The sequence below is a fragment of the Archocentrus centrarchus genome, chromosome 16 (assembly GCF_007364275.1).
Source record: "Archocentrus centrarchus isolate MPI-CPG fArcCen1 chromosome 16, fArcCen1, whole genome shotgun sequence".
Taxonomy (NCBI): domain Eukaryota; kingdom Metazoa; phylum Chordata; class Actinopteri; order Cichliformes; family Cichlidae; genus Archocentrus; species Archocentrus centrarchus.
Genome location: NC_044361.1, coordinates 35,577,226 through 35,591,982, shown reverse-complemented (window position 1 = coordinate 35,591,982; position 14,757 = coordinate 35,577,226). Strand labels below are relative to the sequence as shown.

Here is a 14,757-nt window from a genome sequence, read left to right as displayed (position 1 = left end):
GTTCCTGTGTGGTGTGGAAGATGACGTGCCTGGCCGTATGGTCAATGGAGGACACACACATTTGGCTTATTGACACTGGGGTTTCTCTGAATTGGACCTGGAGATACCTGGCTTGTTGTTGCAATTAAGGAAGTCTGGGCATCTGTCTGGCCTTGGTAAGGCTGCTTATGACAGGAATGCAGGAAGGTACAGACTCAAACTCAGACTCTGTATATCTGGAGCTGATTCTGAGGGGTAAGATCTTGGAGATGTATGTATCTGTTTCTGCACGACGAAGGAACGAACCAAGAAGATTCAGATGAATTGGATTTTTTCACCACAGAGAGGTGCCAGAAAGACTGAAGGCTGTCAACAAATTAATCAGTACAGTCTGAAACAAAACAAGTCGTAGAATCAGGAATCTGGCTCCCTGGCGTTCTTGGACTGCTGCTTATCAAATTGTCTCCTGGATGTTTGTAAACAGATGCTCTACCCCCCCGCTGTCCTGTCTTCTTCTGTCCTGTGTTGGACTGATCTCCCTGACCTAGCTGCTGATGAACTCTACATCTTATCAGAACTGTTAGCTGAGGAGGGAGTTTGAGTCAGCCCCACAGTAGCCCGACACCCCCTCTTGCCTCCGCTGGCTCCCCTTTCCATCCCTCCCCACCCTAGTGCTCCCATGCTATATGTTTCTGCTCTATCGCAGAGGTTTTTGTAACCTTATACTGTGTATGTATACAAAGTATGAGATGATTTTTTTCCTCACTCATCCTTATATGTTTTCACTATTGTTTCTGTCTTTTTAATGGCAGCGCCTCCAGAAGGGGGGCAGCATGGCCACAGTTCACCTATCTCCCCATGTTTGTTTGTTTGTCTTCTTGGATGGGTGTTCTGTTAACTGTAATTTCCCCATTGTGGGATCAATAAAGTATCATCATCATCATCATCATCTGACATTGAAGTTCTCACGCATTTGATTTGACTTCATATTCGACCCCTCTACTGATTTCAGTTGACAGACGCTGTAAAAATGAAACTTTTTCTTGTCTTTTTGTGTTTTTGATGCTTTAACAGTTTATACTTTACTGCCCTCAGTAAGCAGCTTTAAATGAGAGCACATAGAACTCACTGTGAACATTAATAATAAATAAGTGAGTTCACAGGATGAACAGATACAAGTTTTAGAAGTGCAGCAGTGCATAAAGTGCAAACAAAGGCAGCTTTAAGGACACACACTTGTTTTCTCCATCAGTGGTGGTCTTTGGGACTTTGAGTCTCTGTGAGATGGAAACTGTCAGCACCATCTCATATCTCATTCCACCACGTTCACCGACTCAGAGCTCGAGGAGGAAACAGGAAACGTCCCATCATTGCTAAATTTGAACATTTCCAGCAGAAAGAACGGCTTAAAAGCAAGAAGCAGGAATTCAAAGGAACATTGTTTGGTATGAAGGAGCAGTTTCCCAAGGAAACCAACAACAGGTGGAAAATACTATATCCCACTGTGAACACAGACACAGGGGTAAACAGGCCCCCCTCATCATGGATCAGCTCTACACTGACAGATAGTTACTCCAGGATCCCACCACCACCCTGTGGCTCCTCTGAATGGACAAGAAGGCAAAGAAAAGGATTCATGCCTAAAAACTAAATTATGATCATTCACACACACACACACACACACACACACACACACACACACACACACACACACACACACACACACACACCTTTAAGGCAGGTATACCAAACTCAAGCTCAGTAGCATCAGCTTGCTGATATAACACACTGTCTTTCCTCCAGCTTGGTACTAAATAGCTGCATGTAGCTAACAGAGGTGTCAGGTATCTATTAAACTATTAAAGCATCTCTTCCCTCTCATGATGCTGAGAGCAGAGCGGCTTTGCTAACAAAGCTGATGACTGAGGTGATGTTAGCGGTTTTAGCTTTTTAGCAGAACAGCTGTTAGCATTCAGTACACGTGCTTCTTTGGTTTCAGACACATTTCTCTGTTCAGGCGTCCCTGCAGTCACACACACTTTTCTTTCTCTCAGCAGATTCATTCAGTGACCTGTTGGTGCAGGGGCTGCTGTGAAAAGGTGAGTTAAGGAGCATTTTAAGGATGTTCAGACTGTCATAGCTGTGGTGTTTCTGTGAAAACCCTAAAAGCTTATCTACACATCATGAAGTATGCATGCTGTATAGCAGGCTGCAAGTCTCACTTCACAGATTACAGTGCTTTAAATGTTTCCTTTACTGTCACCATCAACACCAACCAGACAAGACACCGACTCTGTCCACCAAGAGGAGCCACCCTGAAGACTCCCCGGATGTGGTGTCTCTACATAGCAGCAACCAGGTGGACATGTTGGAGTCCATAAATAAGAAAGTGTCCAGCTCTGACGGCCTGGCCCTGCTGGAAATCCTCCACAGAGAGTTTGAGGCTCTGCGGGAGTCTGTGGATTTCAGCCAGCAGCAGGTGGAAGCACTCACTGTGGAAAACACTGTTCTCAGGGAGTCGGAGAAATGGGAATGGACGTGAGAGAATGAACAAAGACGTGAAAAAAACCTAGAGGGTCAAATAAGTTTGTACCTGAAAAACGCTGAGCACAGCAAAGAGCGAGGACCCAGGAGGGAACAAGTCCCAGCTTTTTATTTGTTTCTGTCGCCCGGCAGCGCTTGTAAAACACGGGGACACGACCACACGGTAATGAACACATAATGCACCTGTACAAGCATCAATGCAGCAACACGGGCCACTTACGTAGGTCACAGCGCAGCTCTGCAAAGATTCACTGCAGAAGTCTAAATCTGAACAATTCACTTAGATGAGCCATTTGTTCAGTTTGCTTCTTCTGACATTAGAGGCTCATTAAATGATTCAGTCTCAGGTGAAAAAGCTTTGAACTGAAAACCCAGAAACAAAAAAACTTTTCAATTTTCCTAAAAAAAAAAAAAATTTGCGCCATCCGCCGTCTCCATTTCCAGCGCCATATGGACGCACGTGGCAATATTTACATTCTTTCAGTCTGAGCCATTTGATTGGTTCACGACTGCCATGTGACTATTCATATCGTCTGCTGCCGTCATGGCTTCTCGTGCATGGAAGAGAAATAAGAGAAAACAGCAGCCATCACAAGTGGGTGCCAGGAATGGGGACCAGATGATTGGGCTTAAGAAATGGTTCAAGCCCACGTCCGAGGTTGAAAGTAAGTAATCTAGGTATACATGATCAATGTAAACAATAGAATTCTAATGATCAGATGAGAGAAAGGTCGCCGGCCTCGTGGAATGCGATCGTCTGCATGATTTGATGATGAATTTCATTCTGGGGCAAGTTTGACGATAAAATAATATGCATTAGCATAGCTTCTGTACTTTTGAAGATTAACTTTCAAAATTATTTAAAGTTAAACCATAACATTGTTGAGATGCGTTGCTTATTAGTAATGGTTTGTGAACACATCGGCCGTGGCATTTCTTCCTATCATAGTACAAGTTGTTCATTTATAGTAACTTTGATATATTTATGGGAGTACTGAATGAAAATATTTAAAAAGTAGTGAAATTTAGGGGATAGTACCAGTGTTGCCAAGTCCGCTTATTATAAGCGACTTTGAGCTTGTTTTTTTCTAAAGTCTTGCAAATCTCATGAGTCGCGGGTTGCGGTTTTTTGGGCTTGTTTTTGAACATCAAGTTGCTTATTTGGGCTTGACTTTATTTCCGAGTGAAACTCCTTGATTATCTCTCGGCACCCGATAATAAAGCAAAAGACAAATGGTAGGTAGTTTGTCCCTTCCAAGCCCCCTGTAACATCTTCAGGAAATAATCATTCATATTCAGCTTGATCTCACTTTAATGACCCAGCAGACCAACATGCACACATAACACTGTACGAGCGGCAGACATCTTCTTTTTGGCACGCTTGTTCTACTCAAGAACACAGTTACAACAATGCTTATAATAGTCTCAGTCTGCCCCCTACTGGGCTCAATGTTACTGCAGCATTAACACATATTGCTGACAACATCAAATAACAAATACTCGTGCAGAAAGCAAATATGTAAGAACAATTAAACATCTACGATACCACATCTCCTCCCCTTCAAGTTGACAGCTTGTACTTGTCTGAAACGTTAAACAGTGGCAGTATAATATACACCAACATAGAACAATATTATATATATTTTTTCTTTTTTTTTTTTTTACTACAAAGAAACATCTGTGAACTTAGAGCACATAACTTCTCCAAGAAAAAAGTCTCTATCTAACAAAGTCTTTGAGATGCACAGGTGAACGTCTCTCTCGCTGAGAACGTCGCACCTCAGGCGCAGCTGGTGCATCAGGCTGAGCCTGGATGTTTGGAGCAGGTGGCAGCTCCTGAGGATCACATGACAAGGCTTGTGAAGTTGTGTCCATTATGGTGGGTAAGCAGTTGTGGGAGCCCGAGTCTGTGTCAGGTCCCGGTTCCCCCTCCGTGTCTAGTTCACTTGGGACAGTGTCTTTTAATCTGGATCTCACCTGATCCACATGTCGTTTCAGGGTTTGACCATTTCCAATGGTGACAGTGTATGACACAGGACCTGATGAGCTCAAGATAACAGCTGGGATCCACTTTGGACCGTAGGAGTAGTTTCTGATGAACACCTTGTCTCCTGGTGCAAAACTTCTCAGTTTCTTCTTTGTGTCATGACTCTCTTTCTGTTTCAGTTGTTTTTGCTGCACTTTGGTTTTTACATCAGGCATGAGCAGGTCAAAAGCTGATCTGAGTCTCCGAGACATCATCAACTCCGCTGGTGACAAGCCTGTTGTTGCATGCGGCGTAATGCGATAACTGAACAGAAATCTTGACAGTCTTGTTTGCAGTGTGTCACCTTTTACTTTCTTCATCCCCTCCTTGAAGGTCTGGACTGCCCTCTCTGCCAGGCCATTGGAAGATGGATGAAAAGGTGCTGATCTCACATGATCAATTCCATTTCGCTTCATGAATGTCGCAAATTCAGCACTTGTGAAACATGTTCCATTGTCTGATACCAACATTTTCGGCAGACCGAACACACTGAAACTCTGTCTCAGTTTCTCGATGGTAGCCTGTGATGTAGGCGATTTCACTGGGTAAATGTCCATCCATTTAGAATGAGCATCCACAATGAGGAGAAACATTTCACCTAAGAATGGCCCTGCATAATCCACATGAATCCTTGACCACGGTGATTCTGGCCATTCCCAGGGGTGTAATGGTGCAGTGGGTGGTGATTTGTGGTGTTTTTGACACTCGTCACATGACTGTACCTCTCTTTCGATACTCTCATCCATCCCCGGCCACCATACATATGACCTTGCCAGGCCCTTCATCTTTGACATGCCTGTGTGAGTCTGGTGCAGAAGTTTCAGTATTTTGTCTCTGCCTTTGGTGGGGATAATTACTCTAGCTCCCCAGAGCACACATCCATCCCTCACACTCAGTTCCATTTTTCTTTGTTGATATGGTTTGAAGCGAGTATCGGTCTGTGCCGGCCAGCCCTTTAAGGTATACTCATGAACTTGGGACAAGATGATATCCTTAGCTGTCCAGCGTTTGAGCTGTGTGGTGTCCACAAGTGTGTCATCTAATACATCCATCATTAAGACTTGTTCTGTCATCTCTTTTTCAGGGGCCGTGTCTGGTACAGGTAATCTGCTAAGCGCATCTGCATTTGCATGGTGTTTTCCAGGTTTGTACACAATGTGGTACTCATAGGCACTCAATGTCACAGCCCATCTTTGCACTCTTGGTGAGCCCATCTGAGGTATAGGCTTCTTCATGTTGAAAAGAGAAATCAGGGGCTTATGGTCTGTATAAATAGTGAAGACTCGACCATACAAATATTTGTGGAATTTCTGGATGCCAAACATTACAGCCAAACCTTCTTTGTCAAGCTGAGAATATCTCTTTTCAGCTGGAGAGAGTGTGCGTGACATGAACCCCAGGGGTCTTTCACTGCCATCATTCATCTTGTGTGACAAAACGGCACCCACACCGTATGGAGATGCGTCACAAGAGAGAATTAACTCTTGGTCTGCTGAGTAATGAACCAACACATCTGCTGAGTTCAACAGAGCCTTTGATTTCTGAAAAGCTTCTTCTTGCTTCTTTTGCCATGTCCAACGCATGTCCTTCCTTAAGAGTTCATGCAGGGGGGCCAGCAGCGTTGCCAGATTGGGAAGGAACTTGTTGTAATAGTTTAGCAAACCTAAGTATGCTTTGAGTTCTGTGACACTTGTAGGAGTAGGAGCGTCCATGATGGCTTTAACTTTCTTTTCTACAGGGTGCAGCCCCTGTGCATCCACTTTGTGCCCCAAGTACTCCACGTCATTTTGCATGAAGACACACTTACTTCTTTTCAATCGTAAGCCTGCCTCTTTCAACCTGACCAACACCTCATCCAGGTTCTTTAGATGATCTGCCTCATTCACCCCGCTCACCAAAATGTCATCTAAATACACAGCCACTAGGGGTATCCCTTTCAAAAGGCCTTCCATGGTCCTCTGGAAAATGGCTGGAGCAGAAGCCACTCCAAAAGGCAGTCTGTTATATGTGAACAGCCCCCGGTGTGTGTTCACTGTCACATACTTTTTGGACTTGTCATCCAGGAGTATTTGCTGGTAAGCGTGGCTCATATCCAGTTTTGAGAACTGCTTTCCTCCAGAAAGTGCAGCAAACAGGTCCTCCACTCTGGGTATTGGATGCTGTTCCAGAGAAGCTACTGTGTTTACAGTAAGCTTGTAGTCTCCACACAACCTTACTGTCCCTATAGGCTTCAGAATCGGCACAACAGGTGCCGCCCATTCAGCATATTTCACAGGTGAAATTATGTTTTCTTTTAGCAGTCGGTCTATTTCCTCATCTACTTTTGCTCGCATGGCAAACGGAACTGATCGTGGACGGAAAAATCGTGGGGTAGCATCCCGTTTTACATGAATGGTTGCTTTTGTGCCCAACTCCTCTTTGAACACATCCTCATGTTTGCTTAAAACTTGCTGTAGTGTGTTATTTTCTGTTGTCTTTACCTGGTGCACCTTCTTAGCTTTGTGTTTGTTTTTGATTTCTCTCCAGTCCAGGTGTATTTCCTCTAGCCAGCCTCGTCCTAGCAAGCTGGGGCCGTCCCCTTCGACCACCACAAGGGGCAGTGTTTTCCTCTGCTGCTTGTACCTGACTCTGACAGCTGTTACACCAATCACCTTCACAGGATCCCCTGTGTATGATTCCAGCTTGATTTTGGCAGGCCTCAGGCTGGGGAGTTTGCAGCATTTCCAAGTCTGTTCATTTGTAACTGTTAGGCAGCATCCAGTATCAATTTCAAAGGTTAAAACTTGATCATTAAGTTCCATATCCACAGTGTAGGGGTCTACTTTTCTCAGGTGCACTGCACTCCGGCGCCCTAATCTGTACAGTTTACTCTGATGCTCTTGGATACACTTGATACAGTTAAGTGTGAATGAGTCCTCTTCTGAGCTCTCACTTTTACTTCCATCACCTATCTCATGAACTTTGTGAGAATGGTAGTGTGAACTCTGCTTTTTGTCTGTCTTTTCAGTTTTTAGTCCATACTTCTTCTGGTTCTGTTTAGCTTTGTTCCTACATGCTCTTGTTATGTGGCCTACTTTGCCACAAACATAACATTTTTCTTGTTTGTACTTACAGTTGGCTGCTGTGTGATTGGTTCCTTTGCATCGATAACACTCTCTGCTTTCTCCTTTAAATGTACGAGCCTCCTGCGACCCTCGGGTGACGCTGAAACATTTTGCTGTCGCACCTGAGGTCCGTAGGTCCTGGGCATTTTTATTTACGGTCTCCAGTGACACAGCGATTGACAGAGCCTTGTCAAACGTGAGGTCTGTTTCTGACAGGAGACGCCTCTGAATTCTGTCGTCATTAATTCCGCAGACGATCCGGTCTCTCAGCCTAAGTTGCAACGTGTTGCCATAGTTACAATCCTGCGCTAAGCGACGCAGCTCGGCCACGTACTCCATGACAGTTTCACTGGGCTTGCGGTTGCGGGAATCAAATTTGTACCTTTGCACAATTTCACTGGGCTTTGGTTCACAGTGGTTTTTCATCAGAGTTACAAGCTCTTGGAAAGTTTTGTCCTTTGGCTTGGCTGGGCTGAGAAGGTTACGCATCAGGCTGTAGGTCGATGCTCCAACGACACTTATTAATATTGCCTTTTGCCTGTCTGCGTTAGTAATCCCATTAGCTGCAAAAAACTGCTCCAGTATTTCACTGTACTCATCCCACGTTTGGCTTTTGGGATCGTACGGTGCCAACGTACCGATTGTAGCCATGTTTCCTCTTCGTATCCCCGCTCTCTCTCCCTCTGTCTTTTAGCCAAACCTGTCGCAGGCTCCCGTCACTCTTTTTGTTTTACTTCTCTTCTGAGTAATCCTCGTCGCCAAAAAGATGTAACATCTTCAGGAAATAATCATTCATATTCAGCTTGATCTCACTTTAATGACCCAGCAGACCAACATGCACACATAACACTGTACGAGCGGCAGACATCTTCTTTTTGGCACGCTTGTTCTACTCAAGAACACAGTTACAACAATGCTTATAATAGTCTCAGTCTGCCCCCTACTGGGCTCAATGTTACTGCAGCATTAACACATATTGCTGACAACATCAAATAACAAATACTCGTGCAGAAAGCAAATATGTAAGAACAATTAAACATCTACGATACCACACCCCCGTTTCCGGTTTATTGTGTTCGCAAACACCTGAGAAAGCAGCTGCGGTCCCGATGAGAGACGTATCAAAGGCATTCTGCAGATTTTGCAAGTGTGAAATATGTGCTCACCATGCTGATTTAATTCAATGTGCTAATACTGAGAAGCACACAAAAAACTGTGCACCCTTCTCTTCTATGAGGCTAAGAACCATGGGTTTCACTGCTCCAAAACACAATGAGACAAAACAAAGAAATGAGCTATACTGTTTAACCCTCTGGAGCAGATCCCGAGCAGCCGGGAAATCAGGCGGCTGGGTGACTGAGGAGGAAGAGTAGTCCTACACAGAAGTCTCCGGTACACCACCAACTTTTTAACATCTCTAATAGTTTTTCTCACTCTGCGACACACCCGCCGAGGTACAAAGTCTGGTTATTGGTGACTATGTTTTGAGAAACATGAAGCTAGTGACATGAGCAAACATAGTTGAAGGTCTTCCAGGGCCCAGAGGAGGCGACATAGAAGGAAATCTGAAACTGCTGGCTAAGGCTAAACATAGATTTGGTAAAATAATAGTTCATGTCAATGGTAATGACACTCGGTTAAGCGAATCACATGTCACTAAAGTAAATATTTAATCGGTGTAACTTTGCCAAAACAATGTGGGATTTTTAAATGGGTAGCTGACCCGCAGCATAAAGATCAATGATACCTAAGCTCGTGGCAGCAGTGATCTTCAACATTTTATTTCTGTCATTTATGTCCTGTTAATGAGACAAGCTAATGAGCTGCTGATGAAGATGTCATGAAACTATCTGATGTCAGTTGGTTAGTATGAGTAACAGAGGAAACTGTTAGAATGAAGCTGTGGGAGGGCAGCCTTCTGCTGCTACCAGTTAGTGTGGGTAAAGAGAAACATCACAGAGAGATATAATACAAGTATGAAGCTATTATTACAATAAACACCTGGAACACTGTTTAAGAATGATGAGAATGTCACAGAGTGAATATTTAAAGAACTACTAATCTGCACTAACTGATAACGTTAATCACATCTGGACTCACTGAGCCTTTCTGCAGTTCCTCACAGCTGGGATCAGTCTCCATCGTCCCTCGTTTGATGTGTTGTACTTCTTCAGGTCCAACTCATCCAGAACCTCCTCTGACATCTGCAGCATGTAGGCCAGAGCTGAGCACTGGAACACAGAGAGTATCTCTGATCTGTTCTTTGACTTCAGGAACTCTTGGATCTCCTGATGTACTGAGAGGTCCTTCATCTCCATCAGACAGTGGAAGATTTTGATGCTTCTGTCAGGAGAGATTTGATCACTGTTCATCTTCTTCAGGTTGTTGATGGCTCTCTGGATGATTTCTGGGCTGTTCTCTGTCTGACCCAGCAGACCTCCTACGAGTCTCTGGTTGGACTCCAGAGAGAGGCCATGAAGGAAGCGAACAAACAGGTCCAGGTGGCCGTTTTTACTCTTCAAGGATTTCTCCATGACTCTGCTCAGAAAGACGTCCAGAGATGTGAAACACTGATCACCAAATCCGAAGAACATAAAAATCTTCTCTTTAAATGACTTTGGGTTTGAGTCACTGTTTTCTTTTTTTTTTAAGACGTCCCCCAGGAAGTCCTTCAGCACCTCTGTCTTCCTGTTGGTGAAACAGTGGAACATGTAGACTGCAGCCAGAAACTCCTGAATGCTCAGATGAACAAAGCAGTAGACTGGTTTCTGGAAGATCACACACTCTCTTTTGAAGATCTCTGTACAAACTCCTGAGTACACCGAGGCCTCTGTCACATCCAGACCACACTGCTCCAGGTCTTCTTGATAAAACATGAGGTTTCCTTTCTCCAGATGTTCAAACGCCAGCCTCCCCAGCTTCAGAAGAACTTCCCTGTCAGCCTCCATCAGCTCCTGAGGACTCGTCTCATGTCCCTCATGGTACTTGTTCTTCTTCCTCTTTGTCTGAACCAGCAGGAAGTGTGAGTACATGTCAGTCAGGGTCTTGGGCAGCTCTCCTCTCTGCTCTGTAGTCAACATGTGCTCCAGAACTGTAGCAGTGATCCAGCAGAAGACTGGGATTCTGCACATGATGTGGAGGCTCCTGGATGTCTTCATGTGGGAGATGATTCTGCTGGACAGCTCTTCATCACTGAACCTCCTCCTGAAGTACTCCTCCTTCTGAGCATCAGTGAAGCCTTGTACTTCTGTGAACCTGTGGACATGATTAGGAGGGATCTGATTGGCTGCTGCAGGTCGGGAAGTTATCCAGATGAGAGCCGAGGGAAGCAGATTCCCCTCGATGAGGTTTGTCAGCAGCACATTGACTGATGACTTCTGTGTGACATCAGACACGAGCTTCCTGTTGGTGAAATCCAGTGAAAGTCTGCTTTCATCCAGGCCGTCAAAGATGAACAGAAGTTTACAGACAGCGAGCTTCTCTGCTGGGACCTTCTGTAATGTTGGATGGAAAACATGGAGCAGCTCCAGAAGACTGTACTGCTGATCTGGGATCAGGTTCAGCTCCCTGAATGAAAGCAGAATCACCACACTGACATGTTGGTTCTCCAAGCCCTCTGCCCAGTCCAGAGTGAACTTCTGCACTGAGAAGGTTTTTCCAACACCAGCGACGCCGTTGGTCAGAACCACTCTGATGGGTCCCTGTTGGTCAGGGAAGGCTTTAAAGATGTCGTGGCACCTGATTGGAGTGTCATGGAGGGTCTTCTTCTTGGAGGCTGTCTCCAGCTGCCTCACCTCATGTTGGGTATGAACCTCTTCACTCTGTCCCTCTGTGATGTAGAGCTCAGTGTAGATCCTGTTCAGGAGGGTTCTACTTCCTGTTTCATCACTTCCTTCAGTCACATGTTCACATCTCCTCCTCAGACTGATCTTATGTTCCTCTAAAACCTCCTGCAGACCAGGATCTGCTAAACAGCAAGAAAAACAATGAAAGCAAAGAGAAAGAAAACTCTTTAATATCTGAACATCACAACAAGAAGTCCAGTTTTCAGAAATGAGTCCATCAGCAGACAGATGTTCAGTCTTACTTTGTACACAGCTGCTCTGACTGGCTGTCTGCAGTCCAGCTCTGGTTCTGGATCTTTCTCCACACTGGGGTCCAGGTTCATTACTGAAGAGTGGAGGATGACCTTTGGACTCATCACTCTTCATAGACAGACAGCTGGATACTGAAGACTCTGCTGTGTGTCTGTGCTGCTGACCTCTGGAAACACAAACACAGAATAAAATCATAGCTGCTCTTTTACATGTTCATGTTGTTGGGCACTGAGCTGCTTTCCTGGCAGGAAAAAGGCTGTAAATCTTTTCCTGCTTCTAACAGCTGGTGTTTTTCTCCCAAATCCTGATCGTAGCTGTGAAAGAACTGATGTGTTTGAAGTGGAAATGTTGGAGTGAAGCACTGAGAGAACAGATGACACAGCCCCTCCCTGCCCTGTGAGCAAATCTCTCATTCACAATAGTTTGAATAGATTCAGTTACACAGTTCTTCTGTTTGCCATCAAATGTGTTTGTTTCTCACTTTATTCATATGTTCATGTTGGTGATGTTTGGAATTCAGACTGAATTGATTGTTATCTGCTGCAGCAGCCTCAGCACCCCTCCTGCCCACAGCCTCTCTGGGACGCTCTTTTTAGACCAAACCATGTTAATAATTGACCTCATCAGCTGGGAGACGTTCCTCAATTCAGGATCTGCACATTCAGTCTCTGTTTCCAGCCTCAAGTTGTTTGACAGCAGAAACATCAGTGAAGAAGCTCAAGTTTCCTCAGTGTGATTTCAAACTGATGGAGCTGTAAATGTGAGCTTTAGCTTTCTATGAAGCCAGCTTTGGGCAGAAGGCTGTATGGTACAGCTGCACTACATGGCAAACATTTTTCTTTATCAAATCTTATAAAGGCTCATAAACTTTCTGATGGACTGGCTGAGGGCTTTCTGTGGACCAGACTGTATGTGGATCTATGACACTTCCATTGTGTGTTCAGTCAAAGTGTGTGTGTGTTGCCCTAAATTAGGGCGGGGCGATGTAAGAAATAAGATATCAGTTTGTCTCATAAACACCAAGAATCAAGCTGAAGATGTGACCTTTGACCTCAAACACTGTGACTCAGTGCTCTGTAATAACTGTATTCCTCAGGTATTCTAATGTGGGATTTGATGGATCTAATATGTGACTCATATATGACTCCTCACAGAGACTGAGCTGCACATGTGTACAGATACATACAGGTAGAAGAACTCCTTCATGTGTTTCTCAGTGACTTTGATGATGTTTTCAGTCCAAACTAGTTTCTCTGTGGGAAAATAACCTGATGTTGATCCTCACTGAAGCTTTGCTGTGTTAGTGGGAATGCAACAGTTCAGTGAAGCTGATCTAACAGACAGCAGCATTTTGATTCCTGCTCAATGAAGCATCTTCACATTTACAGCACAAACAGGCTCTTACTTTGTGTCTGACGCTTCATTACTGAAGAATGGAGGAAACTCTTTGGACCAATCACTCTTCATAGACAGACAGCTGGATCCTGGAGACTCTGCCCTGCCCTCCTCTTCCTCCAAACCACTCATCTTCAGTCAGTCTGAGAGAGAAACCAGCAACACCGACTGAGAGCAGAGCAACAACCAGACAAACAGGTCTGTACAAGACACACACACACACACATACACACACACTTTAAATTAAAATGTTCTTATAGATTGTTCTCACGCAGCCATTTGAAATGAATGGTTAATTAGGGCTCTACGTAGAATAGAACATTTATTAATGAAACTAGTAACACCTGGGTTTACTTACAATGCTGTTATACCTGCATCCTGCTGAAGTGTTTGCTGTAAAAAAGGTTTCAGTCCACAGAGACGCTCAGAGACTCTGACAGTAGAAGAAGAAGAAAGTTGGACTCACACTCACCTGGTTTTCCTCCTCCTGCTCTGACTGTAAGATGGAGTCTGAACTCTGAATACTTTCAGTTTCTCCCTCACCTGTAATCACATGACATGAAGTGTTTCTTAAAGAGACAGGAGCTTCTCTGTTTGTTGTCTGTCTCTGTGCTGATGTATCCCCCCCCCCCACACACACACACACACACACCACCACACACCACCACACACACACACACACACCACCCCACACACACACATACACACACACACTAGCCCAGTCTGCTGCATCAGCAGGGCTGACACAGAGAGACAGACAACATCCACACTCACATTCATGCTCTCATTCACACCTATGGGACATTTAGAGTAGCCAATTAACCTAACCCCAGTAAGTGCATGTCTTTGGACTGTGGCAGGAAATATATATATATATATATATATATATATATATATATATATATATATATATATATATATATATTAGGGGTGGGACTCGATTAAAAAAATTAATCGAATTAATTACAAGCTTTGTAATTAATTAATCGAAATTAATCGCATTTTAATCGCATTTCAATATTTGACATGAGAAATATTAATTTAAGTTTAGTTGATGAATAAATCAATATACATAAGCTTAAACTTCAAAATTTTGTTTATTTTCCCACCAGTCTGCTACACAGACCAATGAAGGGTGGAAGTGCTCCTGTGATAAGCAAACTCCTGAAATTAAAGTTAAGCATCATAACTGGATAGTTTTATTCAACATTAATGTCTCACTTGTTATAGTTGGAAATTAATCATTCTCTCAGCTGTATTCCTTGATGTTGAAATGTGTTATGCTTGTTTTAACAGCTTATTTTGAATTAAATACTTAAAATTAAACCACAAAAAGGAGAAAAAGTTCGTTCTCCGTTTAACAGCTGCTTTTACACAGCTGTGCTTCACACTCACGTTGCTAGGCGACATGAGCTATGCAGAGGTGACGGCAGCTGATATGAAGGCTAGCCGCTCACTTCCGGCCTTTGTGGTGTTCGTGGGCTGCGAAAGACGTGGGCCGGGTCCTTCGCAGGATGCGGCCCCTAATTTGGACATTGTGCGTCGATATAATCTGTATGCCGGGAACTCGTGCACTGAGAAACGTTCCACGGTGCAAAGTGCGATTAAAATG

The 14,757-nt window shown here is 44.1% G+C and overlaps 1 protein-coding gene across 1 annotated transcript in view; it reads right to left on the bottom strand.

Moving 5' to 3' along the window:
* The window catches only part of LOC115794238 (NACHT, LRR and PYD domains-containing protein 12-like), a 64,664-nt gene extending 51,016 nt beyond the window's left edge, over nt 1-13,648 (bottom strand). The window contains exons 1-4 of the mRNA XM_030749613.1: nt 13,618-13,648; nt 13,156-13,288; nt 11,741-11,916; nt 9,754-11,617 (exon numbers count right to left, since the gene is read on the bottom strand). Of these exons, the coding sequence (XP_030605473.1) occupies nt 9,754-11,617; nt 11,741-11,916; nt 13,156-13,277 (2,162 nt within the window). The 5' untranslated portion in view covers nt 13,278-13,288; nt 13,618-13,648. The remainder of the gene's footprint in view (nt 1-9,753; nt 11,618-11,740; nt 11,917-13,155; nt 13,289-13,617) is intronic.
* Between the last annotated feature and the right edge of the window lie 1,109 nt (nt 13,649-14,757).